The sequence below is a fragment of the Podarcis pityusensis genome (genome assembly GCF_964106645.2).
Source record: "Podarcis pityusensis genome assembly, chromosome: 5".
Taxonomy (NCBI): Eukaryota; Metazoa; Chordata; class Lepidosauria; order Squamata; family Lacertidae; genus Podarcis; species Podarcis pityusensis.
This window is the reverse complement of record NC_138032.1, coordinates 81,511,999-81,529,694: the sequence shown is the minus strand read 5'-3', so window position 1 is coordinate 81,529,694 and position 17,696 is coordinate 81,511,999. Positions and strand designations below refer to the sequence as shown.

General features: G+C 44.3%; 1 protein-coding gene across 10 annotated transcripts in view; it reads left to right on the top strand.

Moving 5' to 3' along the window:
* SRR (serine racemase) overlaps positions 1-17,696 on the top strand; it is a 58,383-nt gene that overhangs the window by 14,790 nt on the left and 25,897 nt on the right. For 2 of the 10 annotated variants that reach the window (XR_013986619.1, XM_081006247.1), the window contains exons 1-2: positions 14,238-14,695; positions 17,496-17,522. Coding sequence is in view for 5 of the 10 variants with exons in the window: in XM_081006247.1 (XP_080862373.1) it covers positions 14,562-14,695; positions 17,496-17,522 (161 nt within the window). In the remaining 5 variants the exon portion in view is untranslated. Of the gene's footprint in view, positions 1-13,521; positions 13,726-13,903; positions 14,004-14,228; positions 14,696-17,495; positions 17,523-17,696 lie in introns of those variants that run through there. The other 8 variants (XM_081006249.1, XM_081006252.1, XM_081006254.1 and 5 more) reach the window with 8 other exon arrangements.

Sequence of the window (17,696 nt, the reverse complement as noted above, 5' to 3'; positions counted from 1 at the left end):
ATAGCCCGGGGTCTGGGCGGGGCAAAGACACAGGATGATTGACTGTTTTCACATGAAAACTGATGGCTCTACACTGAATAAAATCTCAAGGGTCTCTAGGGGGCGTCTTTCCCACTCCTCCCTGGAAATGCTGGGGACGGAACCTGGGATCTCTTGCGTACGAAACAATCTCTTGGCCACTACATTTCACTAAAATGGTTTATCAACTGCTGTATTAATTTATTACTGTTGTACTTTTACCCCACCCTTTCTCCAAGGAGATCTCAGGGCAGCATCCATGGGAATGGCCACATTTTACTTCAACATCAGCCCAGAGGGGTTGCTTAGGCTAATACGGGGGGGGGGGACCTGTGCTCCTCTAGATGCTGTACAACTCTCAACGTTTCTCATCAACGGCTATACAGTGGTACCTCAGGTTAAGTACTGTATTTTTTGCACCACAACACTCACTTTTTTCCTCCTAGAAAGTAAGGGGAAATGTCTGTGCGTGTTATGGAGGGAATGCCTACGGGTGGCGGGGGGGGGGGATCTGCTGCAGTCGTGAGCAGAGGATCCATGGTTCCCCTTCCTTCCCTCCTCCGTGGCTCGCTTTGAAACAGCAAAGCGGGAGAAGAGCTGCTGAGTGGGGAGGAGAGAGAGACAGAGAGCCTGCTTGCTTTAAAGGAGCAAAGCAGGAGAGGTTGGTTCCTTTAAAGCAAGCAGGCTCTCTGTCCCTCTCTCCTCCCCACTCAGCTCGCTAAATAGCAGCAAAGTTTTTCAGCTCACTAAGCCGGGGATGGGGATGACCGGGGAGGAGGGAGAAAAGCAGAGCCTGCTTGCTTTAAAGGAGCAAAGTGGGAGAGGAGAGAAGCCTTCTCCCCTTATACCCCTCTTCTTCATTATTAGCAGCATCCTTCTCCACCCACCCCACGCGTGCTCCTTGTCCCTTGAGTGCTTTTCCTTCCCTCCCCACTTAAAACGTGGTTACAAAGCACTGATCCACATGGATCCTCAGGATTTTTGCACTGGGTCACCCCAAATTCACCATCAGATTACATAGCATGTCCATGGCTACATCTTGCACCAATAAAATCACGCACCCACTGTTGCCTGGGGCCGCAGTGGTGCAAAAACGTGGTTACAAAGCATGGATCCACATGGATCTACAGGATTTTTGCATTGGGCTACTCCAAACTCACTGTCAGATCACATGTCTGTGGCCACAGCATGAACCACAAAAATCATACATCCACTGTTTCGTTTAGAATATTTTTTTTCTTGTTTTCCTGCTCTAAAAACTACGTGCGCGTTATGGTCGGGTGCGTGTTATAGAGCGAAAATACGGTACTTAATTCGTTCCGGAGGTCCGTTCTTAACCTGAAACTGTTCTTAACCTGAAGCACCACTTTAGCTAATGGGGCCTCCTGCTACTGCTGCGCCGCCGGAGCCCGATTTCTGTTCTCATCCTGAAGCAAAGTTCTTAACCCAAGATAATATTTCTGGGTAAGCGGAGTCTGTAACCTGAAGCGTATGTAACCTGAAGCATATGTAACCTGAGGTACCACTGTACTGCCTGGGGCTGGTGGGAGCTGGAGCCCCACGAACAAAAACAACATGTAAAAAATAGGGACTGGGTGTTTTTAAACAACAACAAACCGACAATTTAAAATACAGCTGCAATTTTGCCATACAGTCTTCTTCAGTGGTGGAGATTGTTTACTGCTTCAGAATGGATCCAGAATACACAATAGCTCAGGCATCTTTAAACAGGGATGTAAACAAAACTGAGATACTGGCTGTTCCATGCCACTGAAGAAGACTATGTTCAAAATGCATTTGGCAGCAGAAAGTGTTGTTAATTTGCAAGATATTTTGGAAAATCATTTGTTCACTACACATTCAGACCCTTCGTAAGGGATCATAACCCAATTTTGCATGGTGATCCCCAGGAGCACGAGCTCCTGGGATCGAGCACTTTTGGGGGGGGCCCAATGTCCAAGAAGATCGGAGTCCCTTCAATTTAACCCCAATACCAGTTATGTCTCAGCAGAGCTACCTCAAAAAGTGTGTGTTATTTTCCATTTGAACAGCAGCATTAGTCAAAAGCTATGTCACAAACAGGCTGACATTTTTGAATAGTCTTCAACAGCAGTCTCAGGTAAAGCACATTAAAACAGAGAGCACTATGGCAGGGGTTTTCAATCTTTTGGGGGCCACATTTAGAAGTCTGGAAAAACTAGTTGGCACTACCATAAAATGGTTGTCATTGGAGGGGTGCGGTGGCTGCACAGTAACAAAATGGATGCTGATCTGACCTGCCTTTTCATAAAGGAGAAATCACTCTCCAAGGAAATGAGTGCAAGACAGAGGTTGAGGCTGAGCCCCAGGTACAAAACCACATGCTTGCCTTTACAAAGCACAACAGAACAACCCATTTCACAGAAAGGAAACTGACAATGCTTACCAGAGAAGACTTACTATACCAAAGAGTGCTCATGTGTCTTAAATAGTCGAATGGCAGAGTTTGTTCTGCAGCACATTTTAAGGCCATTTTCATCCTTTCTGTACCTTCTCTTAGTTTTATGAGTCTGTCTGTTTAAATAAGCATTATCTTCCCACACATGATTCCAAGTATAATAATAGCAGTAAAGCACACTGGTGTTTTTAAAGAGCAACTCAAGAGAAGTATTCAATTCAAAATAATGCCATAGATTTTTGGCACAATAATAGCCTGGAAAGCAAAAGCATTCCTTTGTATCTTTAGTCCTAATATGGAGTATTCTGAGAAACGAGTGAAATCATGTGAATAAGAGGTTTGAGCAAAATCTGAGATTCAGTAATACCTTCAAGATGACAGCAGGTGCGGGGACTATCACCCTAATGCGATAGCCAGTGTTTTTATTCTATCTGGTTAGGTGTTGAGAGAGTGGGGACATGGTTGCTAAGCAACTGCCACCCCAATCCCTCAATTCTACTGGATACCAGTAACAACAAATTCATATTTTGTTTGCAAAGATCATAAAATGACAAAAAAAAGTGTACATACCCTTCAGTTGCAAAAGAGAGAAAATGAATGCTGATGAATCTGATACACTCTCTATATATATTTCCCTTGGCTATAGTAGATATTTTCTGGGGGTGCTAATGTGGAGTTATATGCACTAGGTTCCTGGGAAGGTTTCTATACCTTCAAGAGCCGAGTAGAAGAGAGAATCTTGGCAGTTGCTGCTCTTATTATGGTGCAGCTGGGGGCCAGAAAAATGGCAGGTTGCTGTTAAAGGTACAGAAGCAGGACCTGTGAAAAGGGGTTGGCAGCCCCAGCTCCTTTAAAGGATGTTGAGTGAAAGGAAAGCAGGTGTGCCACAGCTGCTTACCTTGTTGTTCTTATTTACATATACCTGCAAGGCAGATATATGGTTCTCTCTGCGCCCATTTTATCCTGCAACACTATACCCCGTGCTGGGATGTATTATAATGAAGGGCAGCCTATAAATACGCCTAATCAACAAACAACCCTGCGAGGTAGGTCAGGCTGACAGCGTCTGGCTCAAGAGTCACTCCTTGTTCCACTTCTGTCAGAAAGGTGCCTGCGAGAAGAAGGGGAGATTGTGGGGAGAGGTCACCCCTGTGGTAGTAGCTGCATGTGGGAAAAGTGCCGAGCAACCAGGTCCTAGCAGCTGGGGGAGTAGCACCTGTAGCTCTCTGGATGCTATTGGATTCTGTCATAATTTCTGACTGCTGCCTGAGTTAGCCAATGGGAGTTCGGAAAGCCAGAGTTTCCTCTGGTCTAGAAGCTGGTGTTTGGCGTTGATGGCGACCAGCTGCAAAGGAAGGCAGGGTTTCTTTCTCTTTAATGGTTGCGTAGGAAAGAGATTTTCAGCAGGTACAGTTTTCTTACCCTGTAATGACAAGCTAGGATTCACACTTTACACATGCCGGGGCACAGGAACCCTGTCCTCCTGTACAAACATCTGTTCATGCTATGGGCTGTGCATAGACAAAGAAGTGTGTTAGCGGTCCCTGAGTTCAGCTTTACATAGATAGCTGACATTGATAATGAGAAATCTGGAAGACGCCCTAATACATACACATACACACACGATTGGGTGTGTGGGTGTGTGTGTATATATATATATATATATATATATATATATATACCGTATTTTTCCGCGTATAACATGCCCCTATGTATAAGATGACCCCTATTTGGGGGGACTCCAATTTAAGAAAATGAGGGGAGATGGGCCAGAGTTGTTGAGCTTTTCTTGGAAAAGAATGCTGAAAATAACTCGCCAGACTGACAATCGCACTCGTCACAGAAGCCACAAAGTATCTGCCTACTCGCCACAGCCCTTGCCACAGCCACCAATCACCCACCCAATTGCCGCTGACAAGCTCCTGCTCGCGGCTGCATCCAATCTCCCGCCCCCCTCTGCACTATCCGTGTATAAAACGACCCCCGCTTTTGAACATTATTTTAGAGTAAAAAAAAAAAAAATACAGAAAAGTACAGTACACACATACACACACACACACACACACACAATTGGGTAATAGTAGAGAAATACTGCCTTTTCATATCAGCTTATTCATCACCATCTTTATCATGTTTGCATAATAATCCTAAAGCCATGATTGGTCAAGCTCACCTTATCGCTCTATCTCAGCCAAATGACTAACTTCTGACAACATTGTGTGCTAGACATTCATTGATTACTGTAGAAGACCCCTTGGGGGTCAAAATGTGCTTGGTCTTTTTGTTGTTTAATCATTTAGTCGTGTCCGACTCTTTGTGACCCCATGGACCAGAGCACGCCAGGCACTCCTGTCTTCCACTGCCTCCCGCAGTTTGGTCAAACTCATGCTGGTAGCTTCAAGAACACTGTCCAACCATCTCGTCCTCTGTTGTCCCCTTCTCCTTGTGCCCTCCATCTTTCCCAGCATCAGGGTCTTTTCCAGGGAGTCTTCTCTTCTCAGGAGGTGGCCAAAGTACTGGAGCCTCAGCTTCACAATCTGTCCTTCCAGTGAGCACTCAGGGCTGATTTCCTTAAGAATGGATAGGTTTGATCTTCTTGCAGTCCATGGGACTCTCAAGAGTCTCCTCCAGCACCATAATTCAAAAGCATCAATTCTTCGGCAATCAGCCTTCTTTATGGTCCAGCTCTCACTTCCCTACATCACTACTGGGAAAACCATAGCTTTAACTATATGGACCTTTGTTGGCAAGGTGATGTCTCTGCTTTTTAAGATGCTGTCTAGATTTGTCATTGCTTTCCTCCCAAGAAGCAGGCGTCTTTTAATTTCGTGACTGCTGTCACCATCTGCAGTGATCATGGAACCCAAGAAAGTAAAATTTCTCACTGCTTCCATTTCTTCCCCTTCTATTTGCCAAGAGGTGATGGGCCCAGTGGCCATGATCTTAGTTTATTTGATGTTGAGCTTCAGACCATATTTTGTGCTTTCCTCTTTCACCCTCATTAAAAGGTTCTTTAATTCCTCCTCACTTTCTGCCATCAAGGTTGTGTCATCTGCATATCTGAGGTTGTTGATATTTCTTCTGGCAATCTTAATTCCGGCTTGGGATTCATCCAGCCCAGCCTTTCACATGATGAATTCTGCATATAAGTTAAATAAGCATGGAGACAATATACAGCCTTGTCATACTCCTTTCCCAATTTTGAACCAATCAGTTGTTCCATATCCAGTTCTAACTGTAGCTTCTTGTCCCACATAGAGATTTCTCAGGAGACAGATGAGGTGATCAGGCACTCCCATTTCTTTAAGAACTTGCCATAGTTTGCTGTGGTCGACACAGTCAAAGGCTTTTGCATAGTCAATAAAGCAGAAATAGATGTCTTTCTGGAACTCTCTAGCTTTATCCATAATCCAGCGCATGTTTGCAATTTGGTCTCTGGTTCCTCTGCCCCTTCGAAATCCAGCTTGCACTTCTGGGAGTTCTCGGTCCACATACTGCTTAAGCCTGCCTTGTAGAATTTTTAGCATAACCTTGCTAGCGTGTGAAATGAGTGCAATTGTGCAGTAGTTGGAGTTTTCTTTGGCACTGCCCTTCTTTCAAAACGAAGCAGGGCATAGGCTAATAGAGTTCTGCCAAGAGAACAAGCTGGTCATCACAAACACTCTTTTCCAACAACACAAGAGACGACTCTACACATGGACATCACCAGATGGGCGGCATCAAAATCAGATTTATTATATTATCTGCAGCCAAAGATGGAGAAACTCTATACAGTCAGCAAAAACAAGACCTGGAGCTGACTGTGGCTCAGATCATCAGCTTCTTATAGCAAAATTCCAGCTTAAACTGAAGAAAGTAGGAAAAACTACTAGGCCGGTAAGATACAATCTAAATCAAATCCCTTACGAATACACAGTAGAAGTGAGGAACAGGTTTAAGGATTTAGATTTGGTGGACAGAGTGCCTGAAGAACTATGGGTGGAGGCTCGTAACATTATACAAGAGGCAGCAGCGAAAACCATCCCAATGAAAAGGAAATGCAAGAAAGCAAAGTGGCTGTCCAACGAGGCCTTACAAATAGCGGGGGAGAGAAGGCAAGCAGAATGCGAGGGAGATAGTGAAAGATACAGGAAATTGAATGCTTGGTCTTTAGCATGAATCTAATCATTGCACGGCACATCAGCTCAGCACTGACACATCATTCTCTATTGTTGAGAACATAATTTCTTGGTTTTAGGAATTTCATTCATATTCTGAGTTGGGGTGGGGTGTCTGCCTGGATGATATCTGTGAATCCCTTCCAGGCCTGTGATCCTTTGTCCAGTAAATCCAATCAAAAAGGCTGTGCAGCCCGCCCAGTCCCTTTGTCAAGATAATGGCTTTGGCTGCTAGATATGTACCACAATTTAGCATAAACAAAGAAGTTGCCCTGTGCCATAGAACAAATGGGTAGACCTTTTCCCCTCAGGCCTTCACCCCCCCCTCACCTAGCTGCTATATAGGAAAAGTATCTGTGTATGTGTGTGAGAGAGATACCCTTCAGCATTTCTCCAGTGGAAATAGGGACGTCCTATTCAATAATAACAATAATAATAATTTTATGTGCTACCCATCTGACTGGGTTTCCCCTGTGTGAGAGAGAGGGAGGGAGAGAAGCTAGCTAGAATCTGTAGAGAGACATGCCTTGTCTTGCTCTGTGTTGGACCTTTGGCTCCCCTGAAAACCTAAAAGGGAAGCAAGGTCTAGGGTGGGTGTTGTAATACCACCCATCTTACATGCAGGTTGTATATATGTGTAAATAAAACCCTATATCCTAAAGACACAATAGTCTCTGCTGACTTGCACTCCAAGGAAACCAGACTTCTGGGACCCCTGGATTCTTTCACTACTCAGAGACTGAGGTGGCATTTAACAATATGTCTAATGTACATTCAGAGTTCAACTCCCAACAGTCCCAGACAGCTTGGCTGATGGCTGGGGACGACGGGAGTTTGGAGGGCCACGAGTTTTCCTAACCCTGAACGAGCCCAATGGCATAGACACCGCAAAACAACTCGCTGCATAGTCACATGTCCAGGAACAACTGGCCTGCATAACGATGCATATAACTACCTAATGAGAACCATGTGTCATGAAGGGAAGGGGCACTGGGAGGCCTCCCTGAAGAGCCAAGTCTGTTCAAGCACAATACGGCTTGTACTATGCTGAGACATCCTGCCAGCAGCGAGTGAGTCAGCCTTCTGAAAAAATGTCTTTGGGGGTTTTCAGTGCCAATATCTGGTGCTAAGTATTGTTTGCTGAAGCTGAGAAAAGCTACACTGGTTCCAGGCCTGCCCTTCAGGACTGCTTGAAGAAAGGTGGGGCTTTGTAGTGACAAAGTGTGGTCTGTTTTCTGTTTTTAAAAGAGGAGTTGGTTAAATTTCCCAAATTGAGCCCAAAGTTGAAGTCTGTGCAACACACATGCTTCCTTTCTGTTGTGTGACCATATGCCATCAGCTGCCTGTGTCCACTTCAGTAGGACAAATACTGAAGTAGTTTAGAGATGGATCTCCTAGATCAGGCTTTCCCAAACTTGGGTGTCCAGCTGTCTTTGGACTACAACTCCCATCATCCCTAGCTAGCAGGACCAGTAGCTAAGGATGGTGGGAACTGTACTCCAAAACCTGCTGGAGACCCAAGTTTGGGAAACCCTGTCCTAGATGATGGCAGTGCCCAACATTTGCTTCCTGAGACGGCACCTGAATCACATTGGTGATGTAACCCTTGAAAAACGGTTTCTTTGGAAGGTCCAGTCACAGCAGAGAAGGGTGGGCATGCATTTGCAACATATCCGATGTGCATAACATGGATGGGGTATGTTTTATAGGTTCCAAGATCAGGAAGTGCCTGTGGTCAATATTGCATTTTTGTGGTACTTTTCATTGACATTTAGGCAATAGTTAGACATAGAAACGGAGGTGCAGTGAGAATACCTGGGTTGGTCCAAAGTCAGTCAGCAGCAGACTTTGCGTCGAATACACGTCAACTCTTCCTCTATTTCAAGGAAGCCAGTAGCTGCTAATGTTGTGAGTGCAGCTGCCCTCCTAACCCTGCCATCGTTGCTGCTTACCTGGACTTGGCAGGGGCAGAGCAGTGGCAAAGTTGGAGCTGTGCAAGTAAATGGGTGGGAGCACTGCCACTAATTTGGAGTTCTCACAAAGCCCTGATCTTGACGCTGCCCCACCCTCGACCCATCCAGGTAAGCAGCAGCAACACTGGTGTCAGGAGGGCAGCTCCACCCCACTGCAGTCACCACTGCTACATTTCAAGCTTATTGGAACTTAAAAGGTAAAGGTAAAGGGACCCCTGACCATTAGGTCCAGTTGTGGCCGACTCTGGTGTTGCGGCGCTCATCTCGCTTTATTGGCCGAGGGAGCTGGCGTACAGCTTCCGGGTCATGTGGCCAGCATGGCTAAGCTGATTCTGGTGAACCAGAGCAGCACATGGAAACACCGTTTACCTTCCCACTGGAGCGGTACATATTTATCTACTTGCACTTTGACATGCTTTCGAACTGCTAGGTTGGCAGGAGCAGGGACCAAGCAACGGGAGCTCACCCCGTCGCGGGGATTCGAACCGCCGACCTTCTGATCGGCAAGTCCTAGGCTCTGTGGTTTAACCCACAGTGCCACCTGCATCCCGGAACTTATTGGAACTTACTTGGGAGTAAATCAAGTACCGTATTGGCCCGAATATAAGCTGCACCCGCAAATAAGCTGCACCTTTAAAATTCAAGACTTATTTGCTGGTGCAAGCTGCCTCCTGGCACTGCTGCCCTGAACGGGGGATGGCTGGCTCTCGGAGCCCTGCTTCCCAAGCCAAGTTTCTAGCGTGCTGGGCGCCTGCCTCCTGGCACTACGGCCTCCCAGCACTCCTGGCACTACCTCCCCAAGCGGGCGTCCAGGGAGGCTTTGGCGCTGCGGGCAGGCTGTGCACCATTGTCCCGCACCCCCGATGGCCCTTCTGGGCAGCTGTTTCAGCAGTGAGACCGTAAGGGGAAGCCGCACTTAACTTTTCACAATTGGAATTTGGGGGGAAAGTGCGCCGTATATGTGGGCCACTACAGTGTAAGATTGAGTTGGAGACACTGGCCAGCTGTTCTGAGCAGCTCTGGGGGCAGAGCTTGCCCCAAAAGTTACCAAACTGTACAACTAAAGAAAATAACCTGGGGGAGAGACGACAGCTTTGCCTCCTTGCTTTCTGGCAAATGACCTATAAGTAAACCCCGAAACAAAACAGCCAAACAGTTAGTTGATTCCCTGGCTGACAGGCTGCTGAAAGACTTACTCCAGATTTAATTTCCCTTTTCTCTTGGTTCAGTCCACCCAGAGTAAGAGTTCTGGAGTGGCACTAAGCTGGTCGTGAAGCTTGCTTTTAAACGCAGAGTGAACTGTGATTCAAAGCTAAGTCGGTCTAATTGGACACAGCTGGAAGAAGGGGAAAGGGATTTAGATCAATAGGAGTCTAGAACAGCCTAAGAGACTTTGAATGTTTAAGCTTGCAGCTACTTACACTGATTGGAAAGGAAAGAAGTTTAGGTATTTCATTTTGACATCCCTGATGGATTGTGTAAGGCAGAGGTTTTCAACGTTTTTGAGTCCACAGCTCCCTTGACCAACTACATTATTTCTGTGACACCCCTGTGGGGCTCAGAAACTGTTATGTCACATCCCTTGCCTGCAGAGCTGGCAGCCTCTCTCTCTTTTTCGAACACCCCCCCTTGGGGAGTGTTCCCTCAGCCTCCTCTCCAATCCCACCCCTGGTCTCTGAGCTGCCTCCCCTACGTCAGAGAGATGCCCTCTTCAGTTGTTGGGGAAATATACTCTTTTTATTTCGTATCTATGAGCTTTAAGCCCACAGTTCAGTGACACCCGTGGCTCCAGGTTAAACCAAGAGAGTTTGCTGCTTGGGTTGGTCAGGAAAAGGGACCATCTCAGAGGTATTTTCCCTCTGAAAAGATAGGTACCCTAAGATGCTTGTAACAATGAGCTAATATCCTAGATTTTGGTCTTTTTCCTGCCCTACTACTAGTCCGTCCTGGTTTTAGCTACCTGGAACAACACAGGATTTTTAAAAATGTATTTTTAAGTGCCCTGTACCAATTAAAAACCTTTCCCCATCATGTTTTGTGCTTGAGCCATGTGGCAGCACTGGCAGGGGAAATAGGGACATTCCAGGATCAGACCAGAAGCTTTCGTCATTCCAGGACTGTCCCTTGAAAATCGAGACACTTGGAGGGTGTGCAAGTGGTAGTATTTAGTCCCATGCTGTGAAAAGCTTCAGAGGCTGATTTGTACTTGTGTAGATCAAGTTAAAGAGCTGGACTGCATTCCCCCCCCCCCCCCGAATGGCTGGCAGCCATATCTGGACCTCCTACATTGCTTTCTGTTCCTGCCTAAAGTTGATCATTGTCTCCAGAGACCACCACTTCTGGATTTGAATGTTGTCCCAGATTACGGGCACCATGCCTTTCCCCTTTGGGGAGTCATCTCAGCCTGGCCTGCTCCTTCAGACATGAATCCTGGCCTACATTGACCCTGCATTTGCCTTCACCTTTCGGTGCCTGTTCAATCTCTCTGTCCCCTGATCTTGTCGATCCTGATCCTCTCAAGGCCACTTACACACTTACTCTTAGCAGCCCGCAGAGATTCAAAGATCAGAAAGCAAGCTGGCCCGGTTATCTTTCCCAATTGGTGCTGTAACCATTTAGGTGGAGGAGGACATTCTGAGGACTCTTCTACATGCCTTTATCTCATTGGAAAATCACGGTGTTTGATAAAGTGGAAGCATCTTTTGCTGCGCTGAAGGTTTTGGTAATAACTGGCCACAGGGGTCATTCACTGTCAAAGGAACAGACAGCAGAATCACACGGGAAAGCTTAGCAGGATCAGGCTTTAAATAGCCAGCGTCCTCTCAGTGTGTCTGCAAACACACCCCTTCCTTGTGAAATGTAGAAGCAAAGCAAAGAACCAGCCATACTATGAGATGGTCCATATGGCACCTGAATTGACTAATATATGTGCAAGCAATTTACTGAAATGTGCGGTGAAACATCCAAAAAGGGAAAAGCTAATGTGGGTTATAGCAGTTAGAATACCAAGGTAGGACAAGGGAGAGTTGGGTTCAAATCCCTGCCCCGTCACGAAGCTCACTGATATTATAATCTTTTACATCGGAGTTGGGGAACTTCAAGCCCTGTGGCCAAATGAGATCCTCCAGCTCACTTGTGATCCTCTCCATGCCACACCCATTTCCCCAGCCACACTTTTAATCTGGTTGGAATGTTTCCTTGAATTTTGATAACTAGTTTGAGAATGTTTTTCTTAGCTACCTGGGGCACACAGGTGGGAAACATCAGAGAGAATAGGAATGTGTTCTAACTTGAGGGTTACTCCCAGTAAGTTGATCTGGTTCTCAAAAACTTTTGCAATTGAATAAGAAGATATTAAACCCAAGAAAGCATATAGCTCATATCAGCATCCAGCCATTTATCTATCCCTAGACTGCTATGATCTCTTAGTGGGGCAAAGTACAAATGTGTGAGTCCGCTGTGTAATATTATTGGTTGTGCAGAATGGGCTTCTTTCTCTTTAGCTTGGCACTTAATGAAGGTCCTGATTAGAGCTGGGCAATATATCAACATTGTGATATACCACCAGCTAAACATCACAATATACCGTTATTTCACAATGTCTGAAATAAGGATGGAGATATGGCTGACTTCACGTTTTTCCCACATCATGGTTTCTGCATAGCAGACACAGACACAGAAACACACACACACAAGATTCATGATATATTGCCAGGTCAAAAATTACGAAACCAATATTATGGTGTGGACTTCAAGCTGGCTTTGGACAATATATCAATATATCACCCAGCCCTAGTCCTCATTAATGATACCTGAGACCAGTGACTACTCCAAGCCACTGAAGCTTGTATCCAACCCCAACTGGTTGTAAGCTTGGAAATATAGTTTGAATGAATGCAGGCAGAACTTAGAATACAAATTGAGTTGAGAGCTTGCAGAAGCTGTTGCCAAGAGATTTCCAGGTGGCAGAAGTAGCTTGCCAAGATCTTGGGGTGCTTCACGGCTTTTGGTACAGGATTACTACTGCTTGCACGCATGTATGAATGCATGCTTCTTTCCCATCTGTTGTGCACCTGTATGTTTTGTAAACAAACAGCTTATTCCAAAAAGCACCACAAGACTCCAGTACCTTTGCCATACAAAGGAGGTCAATGCTATAAAGTTGAAACTGTCTATCAGTAAAGGGAGTGTGAATGGATATACTATAGTCTTAGCCGAACCACTGGGCAATATGTACAAACAATTGCATGGCATTTGGAATCGATGGTGGTGGAGGCCAGACTGAAGTTCGTTTTTTGGGCATCAATAGAAAGTGCACCAGGATAATCTGACACCAACCAATAATAGTATTAGTAACAAAGGAAGGATGCTGAATTTCCTAAGGCGGCATATAAAGGAAAAGGGCAGTGAGAAAGTCCAGATTAATTCTTTAGCAAAGACTGCCCTGGTTGCAGAGAGGATTTGAGCAGGATTACAGTACAGAGAGAGCAGGGTCAGCATTAGGGAAATATTCTGAAAGTCTATTGTTTGTTTTCCAACTGTCCCACGAGATTAAAAAGAAAAATTGTTTGTTACTAGACATACTGAAACCAATACTTATATTGTTTATATATAATGGTGGTGTAACACTGTCTCATGAAAGAATTACGAAAGGCAAATCTGGTCAGTTAAAGGCATGAAGAACAGGATAAGAGGATTTCCCAGCAGCAATAGAGTATGACAGGTGGGAATGAAAGGAAGGCCAGTACAATAATAGCTCCTTTACCCTTTATCTACCATTAAGACGATGAACAGCTCCGACTACGGCTAGTTAATTTTAAACCAAAGATGGCAACTCAGCACCTTCCAGATTCAGCTCAGTCAGTATCACCATATTAGTGAAACAATGTTTGTCAAAAATAATGACCTAAAACTGTCTTGGGGGTCTTTGCATTTTTCTCTAGAAAAATGGAAACTTGAAGGAAACTTGGGTCAAGACAGACAACGTGTAGAAGCACCTACCATCTCCCCAGATGTTGAAAGGGGCTGAGCATTTTTGTCTCCTCCTCGATCTCTGTGTCCTCTTCTCATTTTTCCCCCCTTTGCGGAGCAATGAGAGACAGAGCTAATCAACAAGAGCTGCGGCACAGATATGGCCTAAGTATGATTTTATGGTTTGCTGCATGAATATGACAGTGTTAGCTCTGTGTGTCTTTACATTCTCTGAGATCTATAAGCCGATTTGTGTGCAGTCTGTTACCAAATTATAACCCTGCTCCAAGAATGGTTAAACTTTGTGACTTTTTGTGAATTTAAGAATGATTTCTCTTATTTTGCAGATAACCGTGGCTGGGCTGTTTTCTCCAACTCTCAGTTCTTCACGGTAGTGTGAGAAGCTGTTGTGCCGACATTCCTTAAATTTGCTCCTCAAAAGCACTGGTAAGCATACATTGGAAGTGCAATGTTTGAACCCTTCCGCTCATCTCATTTCCTAGAAAGAGACACTTTGCAGCTTTGCAACAAACCACAATATCATTCTTCAGCTCAGCAGTGAACATCTAAAGCTTTAAACATTCAGCTAACTGAATGCCAGCGAAGTATAATCCAGGGCCTGACTTAAATTGACAGGGACAGGTTGGCCTGTGAAATAATCTCTTTAAATAGTAGCAGCCAATCCTCAAAGTCGTTTCTTTGTCCCATCTTGAGTGGGAGGACGTCTTTCAGCAGCCTGTTCGCCAGGCAGACTGCTTTGCTGCCCTTCCTGACAGTATTTGGAAAGGCAAGTTTTGCTCATTGGCTGGGACTCCTACCTTTCAATAACAACCAAGGCATTGCTATGAATTTTGCTGCACAATTTCTCTACTCCAGGGTTTTTAAGAACCGAACTCCCAGGGAACGCTTCAGAGAAGAAGAAGAATATGACCCTTTCTGGCAAAGGTTGGAGAATGTTGCCATGTGACGTAGACCTAGAGTGTTGATTTCTTCCCCTTAGGAATTATGGAAAGTCCTAGGTTTGTGTCTGGGGCCAAGCCACTGGCCGTCGCCTCCTCTGGATCCTTCCTGCCTCCTTATGGTGCAGTAGTTGGAGTATTGCTTCACTTCTTTGTTTATTTCATTGCCATGCTTTATAGGTAATGATGACGATAATATGTTCTTCTACTTTATCTGCTCCTAATTCCCAAGTAACTACAGTCTGTGTGTTTATTTTCAAACAGTGGGCAAAAACCATTAACTCTTGAATAAATTGCTAGAATTCAAGTCGCCATCAGGAATTAGATGTGTTTTATTGTGCCTACAAATTAATTCTTGTGGATTTGCTTTAAATCTCTGGATCTTTTGACCTCTTGTTGTAAAGATTCTGTTTAAAATGAGCGGCAACAGCCCAACAGAAATATCAGTAAATGGTACTTATCCCATGGGTTGTATTCAGTTTTAGATGCATTCCTTTAGCTGTTGTCATGATCACATTAGAAGTATATTTTGACGGGAATTTATGGATCTGCTTAAAGCTAATTGTATTACAGTAGTGTCCAGAGTCTTCAGTTGAGCTTAAGAAGCCTTGTGGAATGTTCAAGACATTTATTTGTCTCCCAGACTTCAAGTCCAAAGACCTGAGCCAACAAAAAGTTAGGATAATGCATAAACATTTGAAAGATCAAATTCCAACTTTCCTTGTAATGCGCATGGAGCTAGAAGTAGTGCAATTGAAGATGCTCTCATGTAAGCCATTCAAATTGCCATTATGTAATGGATGCTTCCACACTGGAACCATTTAGCACTGCCGAGGCATTAGCATTAGCTGGAAGAATTAAAACTAGATGCACATAGCATTTAATACAGTGTCAAATTGCAACGCCCATACCCATTGCCAAAATCCTTCCTTCCGTAATGTCTATTCACAAGTAAATTGCATCCAGCCAAGGTCCCCCTGGTAACTTCAACTGATGTTTATAGTTTTTAGGATCAGCTGGTTGTATAACTGGCTATTATTATTTAGTAGTATTATATTGATATAGTATATCACTCAGAGCACCTCACATTCATTCAGACTGTACAGTGTGATAATTACAAGAGTAAAATGATAGATATTATTTTAAGATCAATAAAATCTAAAAGAGCAAAATTAGTTGAAAAACAGCAGGGATGACAAAAGGCAGTTGAAATAAAATATAGCGTCATTTCTGTATTTAAAATAAGAACATAAGAAGAGCCAGCTGGATCAGGCCAATGGCCCATTTAGTCCAGCATCCTGTTCTCACAGGGGCCAACCAGATGCCTGTGGGAAGCTTACAAGCAGGACCCGAGAACAACAGCACTCTCCCCTCCTGCCGCTTCCAGCAACTGGTATTCAAAAGCATATTGCCTCAGACAGTGAATGTGGACCACGGTCATTGTGGCTAGTGGCCACTGGTAACTTTATCCTCTATGAATTTGTCTAAACTTCTTTTAAAGCCATCCAAATTGGTGGCCACCACTGTCTCCTGTGGGAGCAAATTTCAGTTTTAAGTATGAACTGTGGGAAGAAGTCTTTTTTTGTTGTTGTCTGTCCTGAATCTTCCAATGTACACCTTCATTGGATGACCCTGAAAAGGAAAAGCTTTTCTCTGTCCAGATTCTCTACACAATGTATAATTTTATACATGTCTATCATGTTTCCTCTTTCTCACCTAATATTGATGAAGAAGAATAATAATTAGTAATTAAACATCCCCACTAACACACAGGAACTAACATCTGACAATTCTTAGGAACAGAAACGGACGTGGGGGGAGAATTTATTCAATCCTATCCTATCCTATCCCTCAGTTTGGATAGGAAGCACTAAAATAGTCTAGATTTGCAATGGGGAACTGTGTTATTTAAAGGCACAGAAGCCAATAGTACTAGTGATGAATAACAAATTGCTTGTGAATTGTTCTTTCACGTGCACACACAAAGGCACACACAAAATGGGGGAAAGCCTCAATATCAGGTCTGCTCCAAAAGGATTACTGGCCTCCCCATTCCTTCTTGTGTGTAAGTGCAAAATATCACTTTTTCCTATAAAAATGGTAGAAAACAAGTAATTAAAGTCCAAAATAGAACCTGACTGAGTCTATATAAAACTAGAATCTTCCTTGCTTTATATCTTGTTGATCGGAGCTCAGAGATTACTAGCATTGTCATTGGCATCGGTCTTGTCTCGAGAGACAATGGAGTGCGCCTCCAGAGGTGAAGTAAAACCGCTGGAGAATCACAGTGCCTGCTGTGGCTGCAGAGACCGGTAATTTGTAACTGCTGCCTCCTGCATCGTTTTTGCTGTATTAGCAGTACCAGAGTGACCTTTCCAGGACACAAGCCTGGGCAGTGTGTACTGGGGTCATGAGCTGCCCAGTCTGCAAGACCCTCTCTCAGCCTTGCTGATGTAGTCCAAGGGAAAGCAGAGCAATACATTTGGCACCAGCTTGGCTGCAGGAGTAGGTGGAAAGAGGCGTACAAGGCACCATCCAACCATCTTAGGGACTTTATTCTGGATTTGTGTAGGGTTTGCTCCTTAGCTTTTTATTCTCCCAAAGATATCCTGCAAGGCAGTGGATAGATTACTAATGAACAGCCTGTTAATTGCCCCTCAAATAACCTCTTGTAAGTGCAGTACTTTTGAGTACACATTATAAGAGGATCTTGCTGGATATGATAGTGCTATATTAAATGCTTATATGAAATCTTCATTTTAATTTAACATTCAGCTAATTATTAAAAAGCAGTGTCCCTCAGCAGTACTAAATGGGGCTCTGATGTGGAAGCAAACGTGGTATCTGACAGACTGTTATAGGACCTTAGCATCTTTCCCGTTCTGCCAGGAGCAGGAGAGCTGGCTGCTAATGTATTGATTTCTTTCACTCCTTTATTGCCTTTTGTACCCATGTGGATTTTCTGTGTTTTCTTCCTCAGCTTTGCAAAGAAGCTATTTGCAAAAAAGTAGGTTTTAAAATTGCATTGCATGTTTTACTAATCCCACTAAAACTGACATGGAAAAAATACAGGCATGTCTCCAAGTCTCACAGTTCTATTATGCATGCATATTTAACAAACAAACAAACAAAAAATCCCCTCAAACATAATCCTGTGCACTGGAAACAGTGAGACTTACTT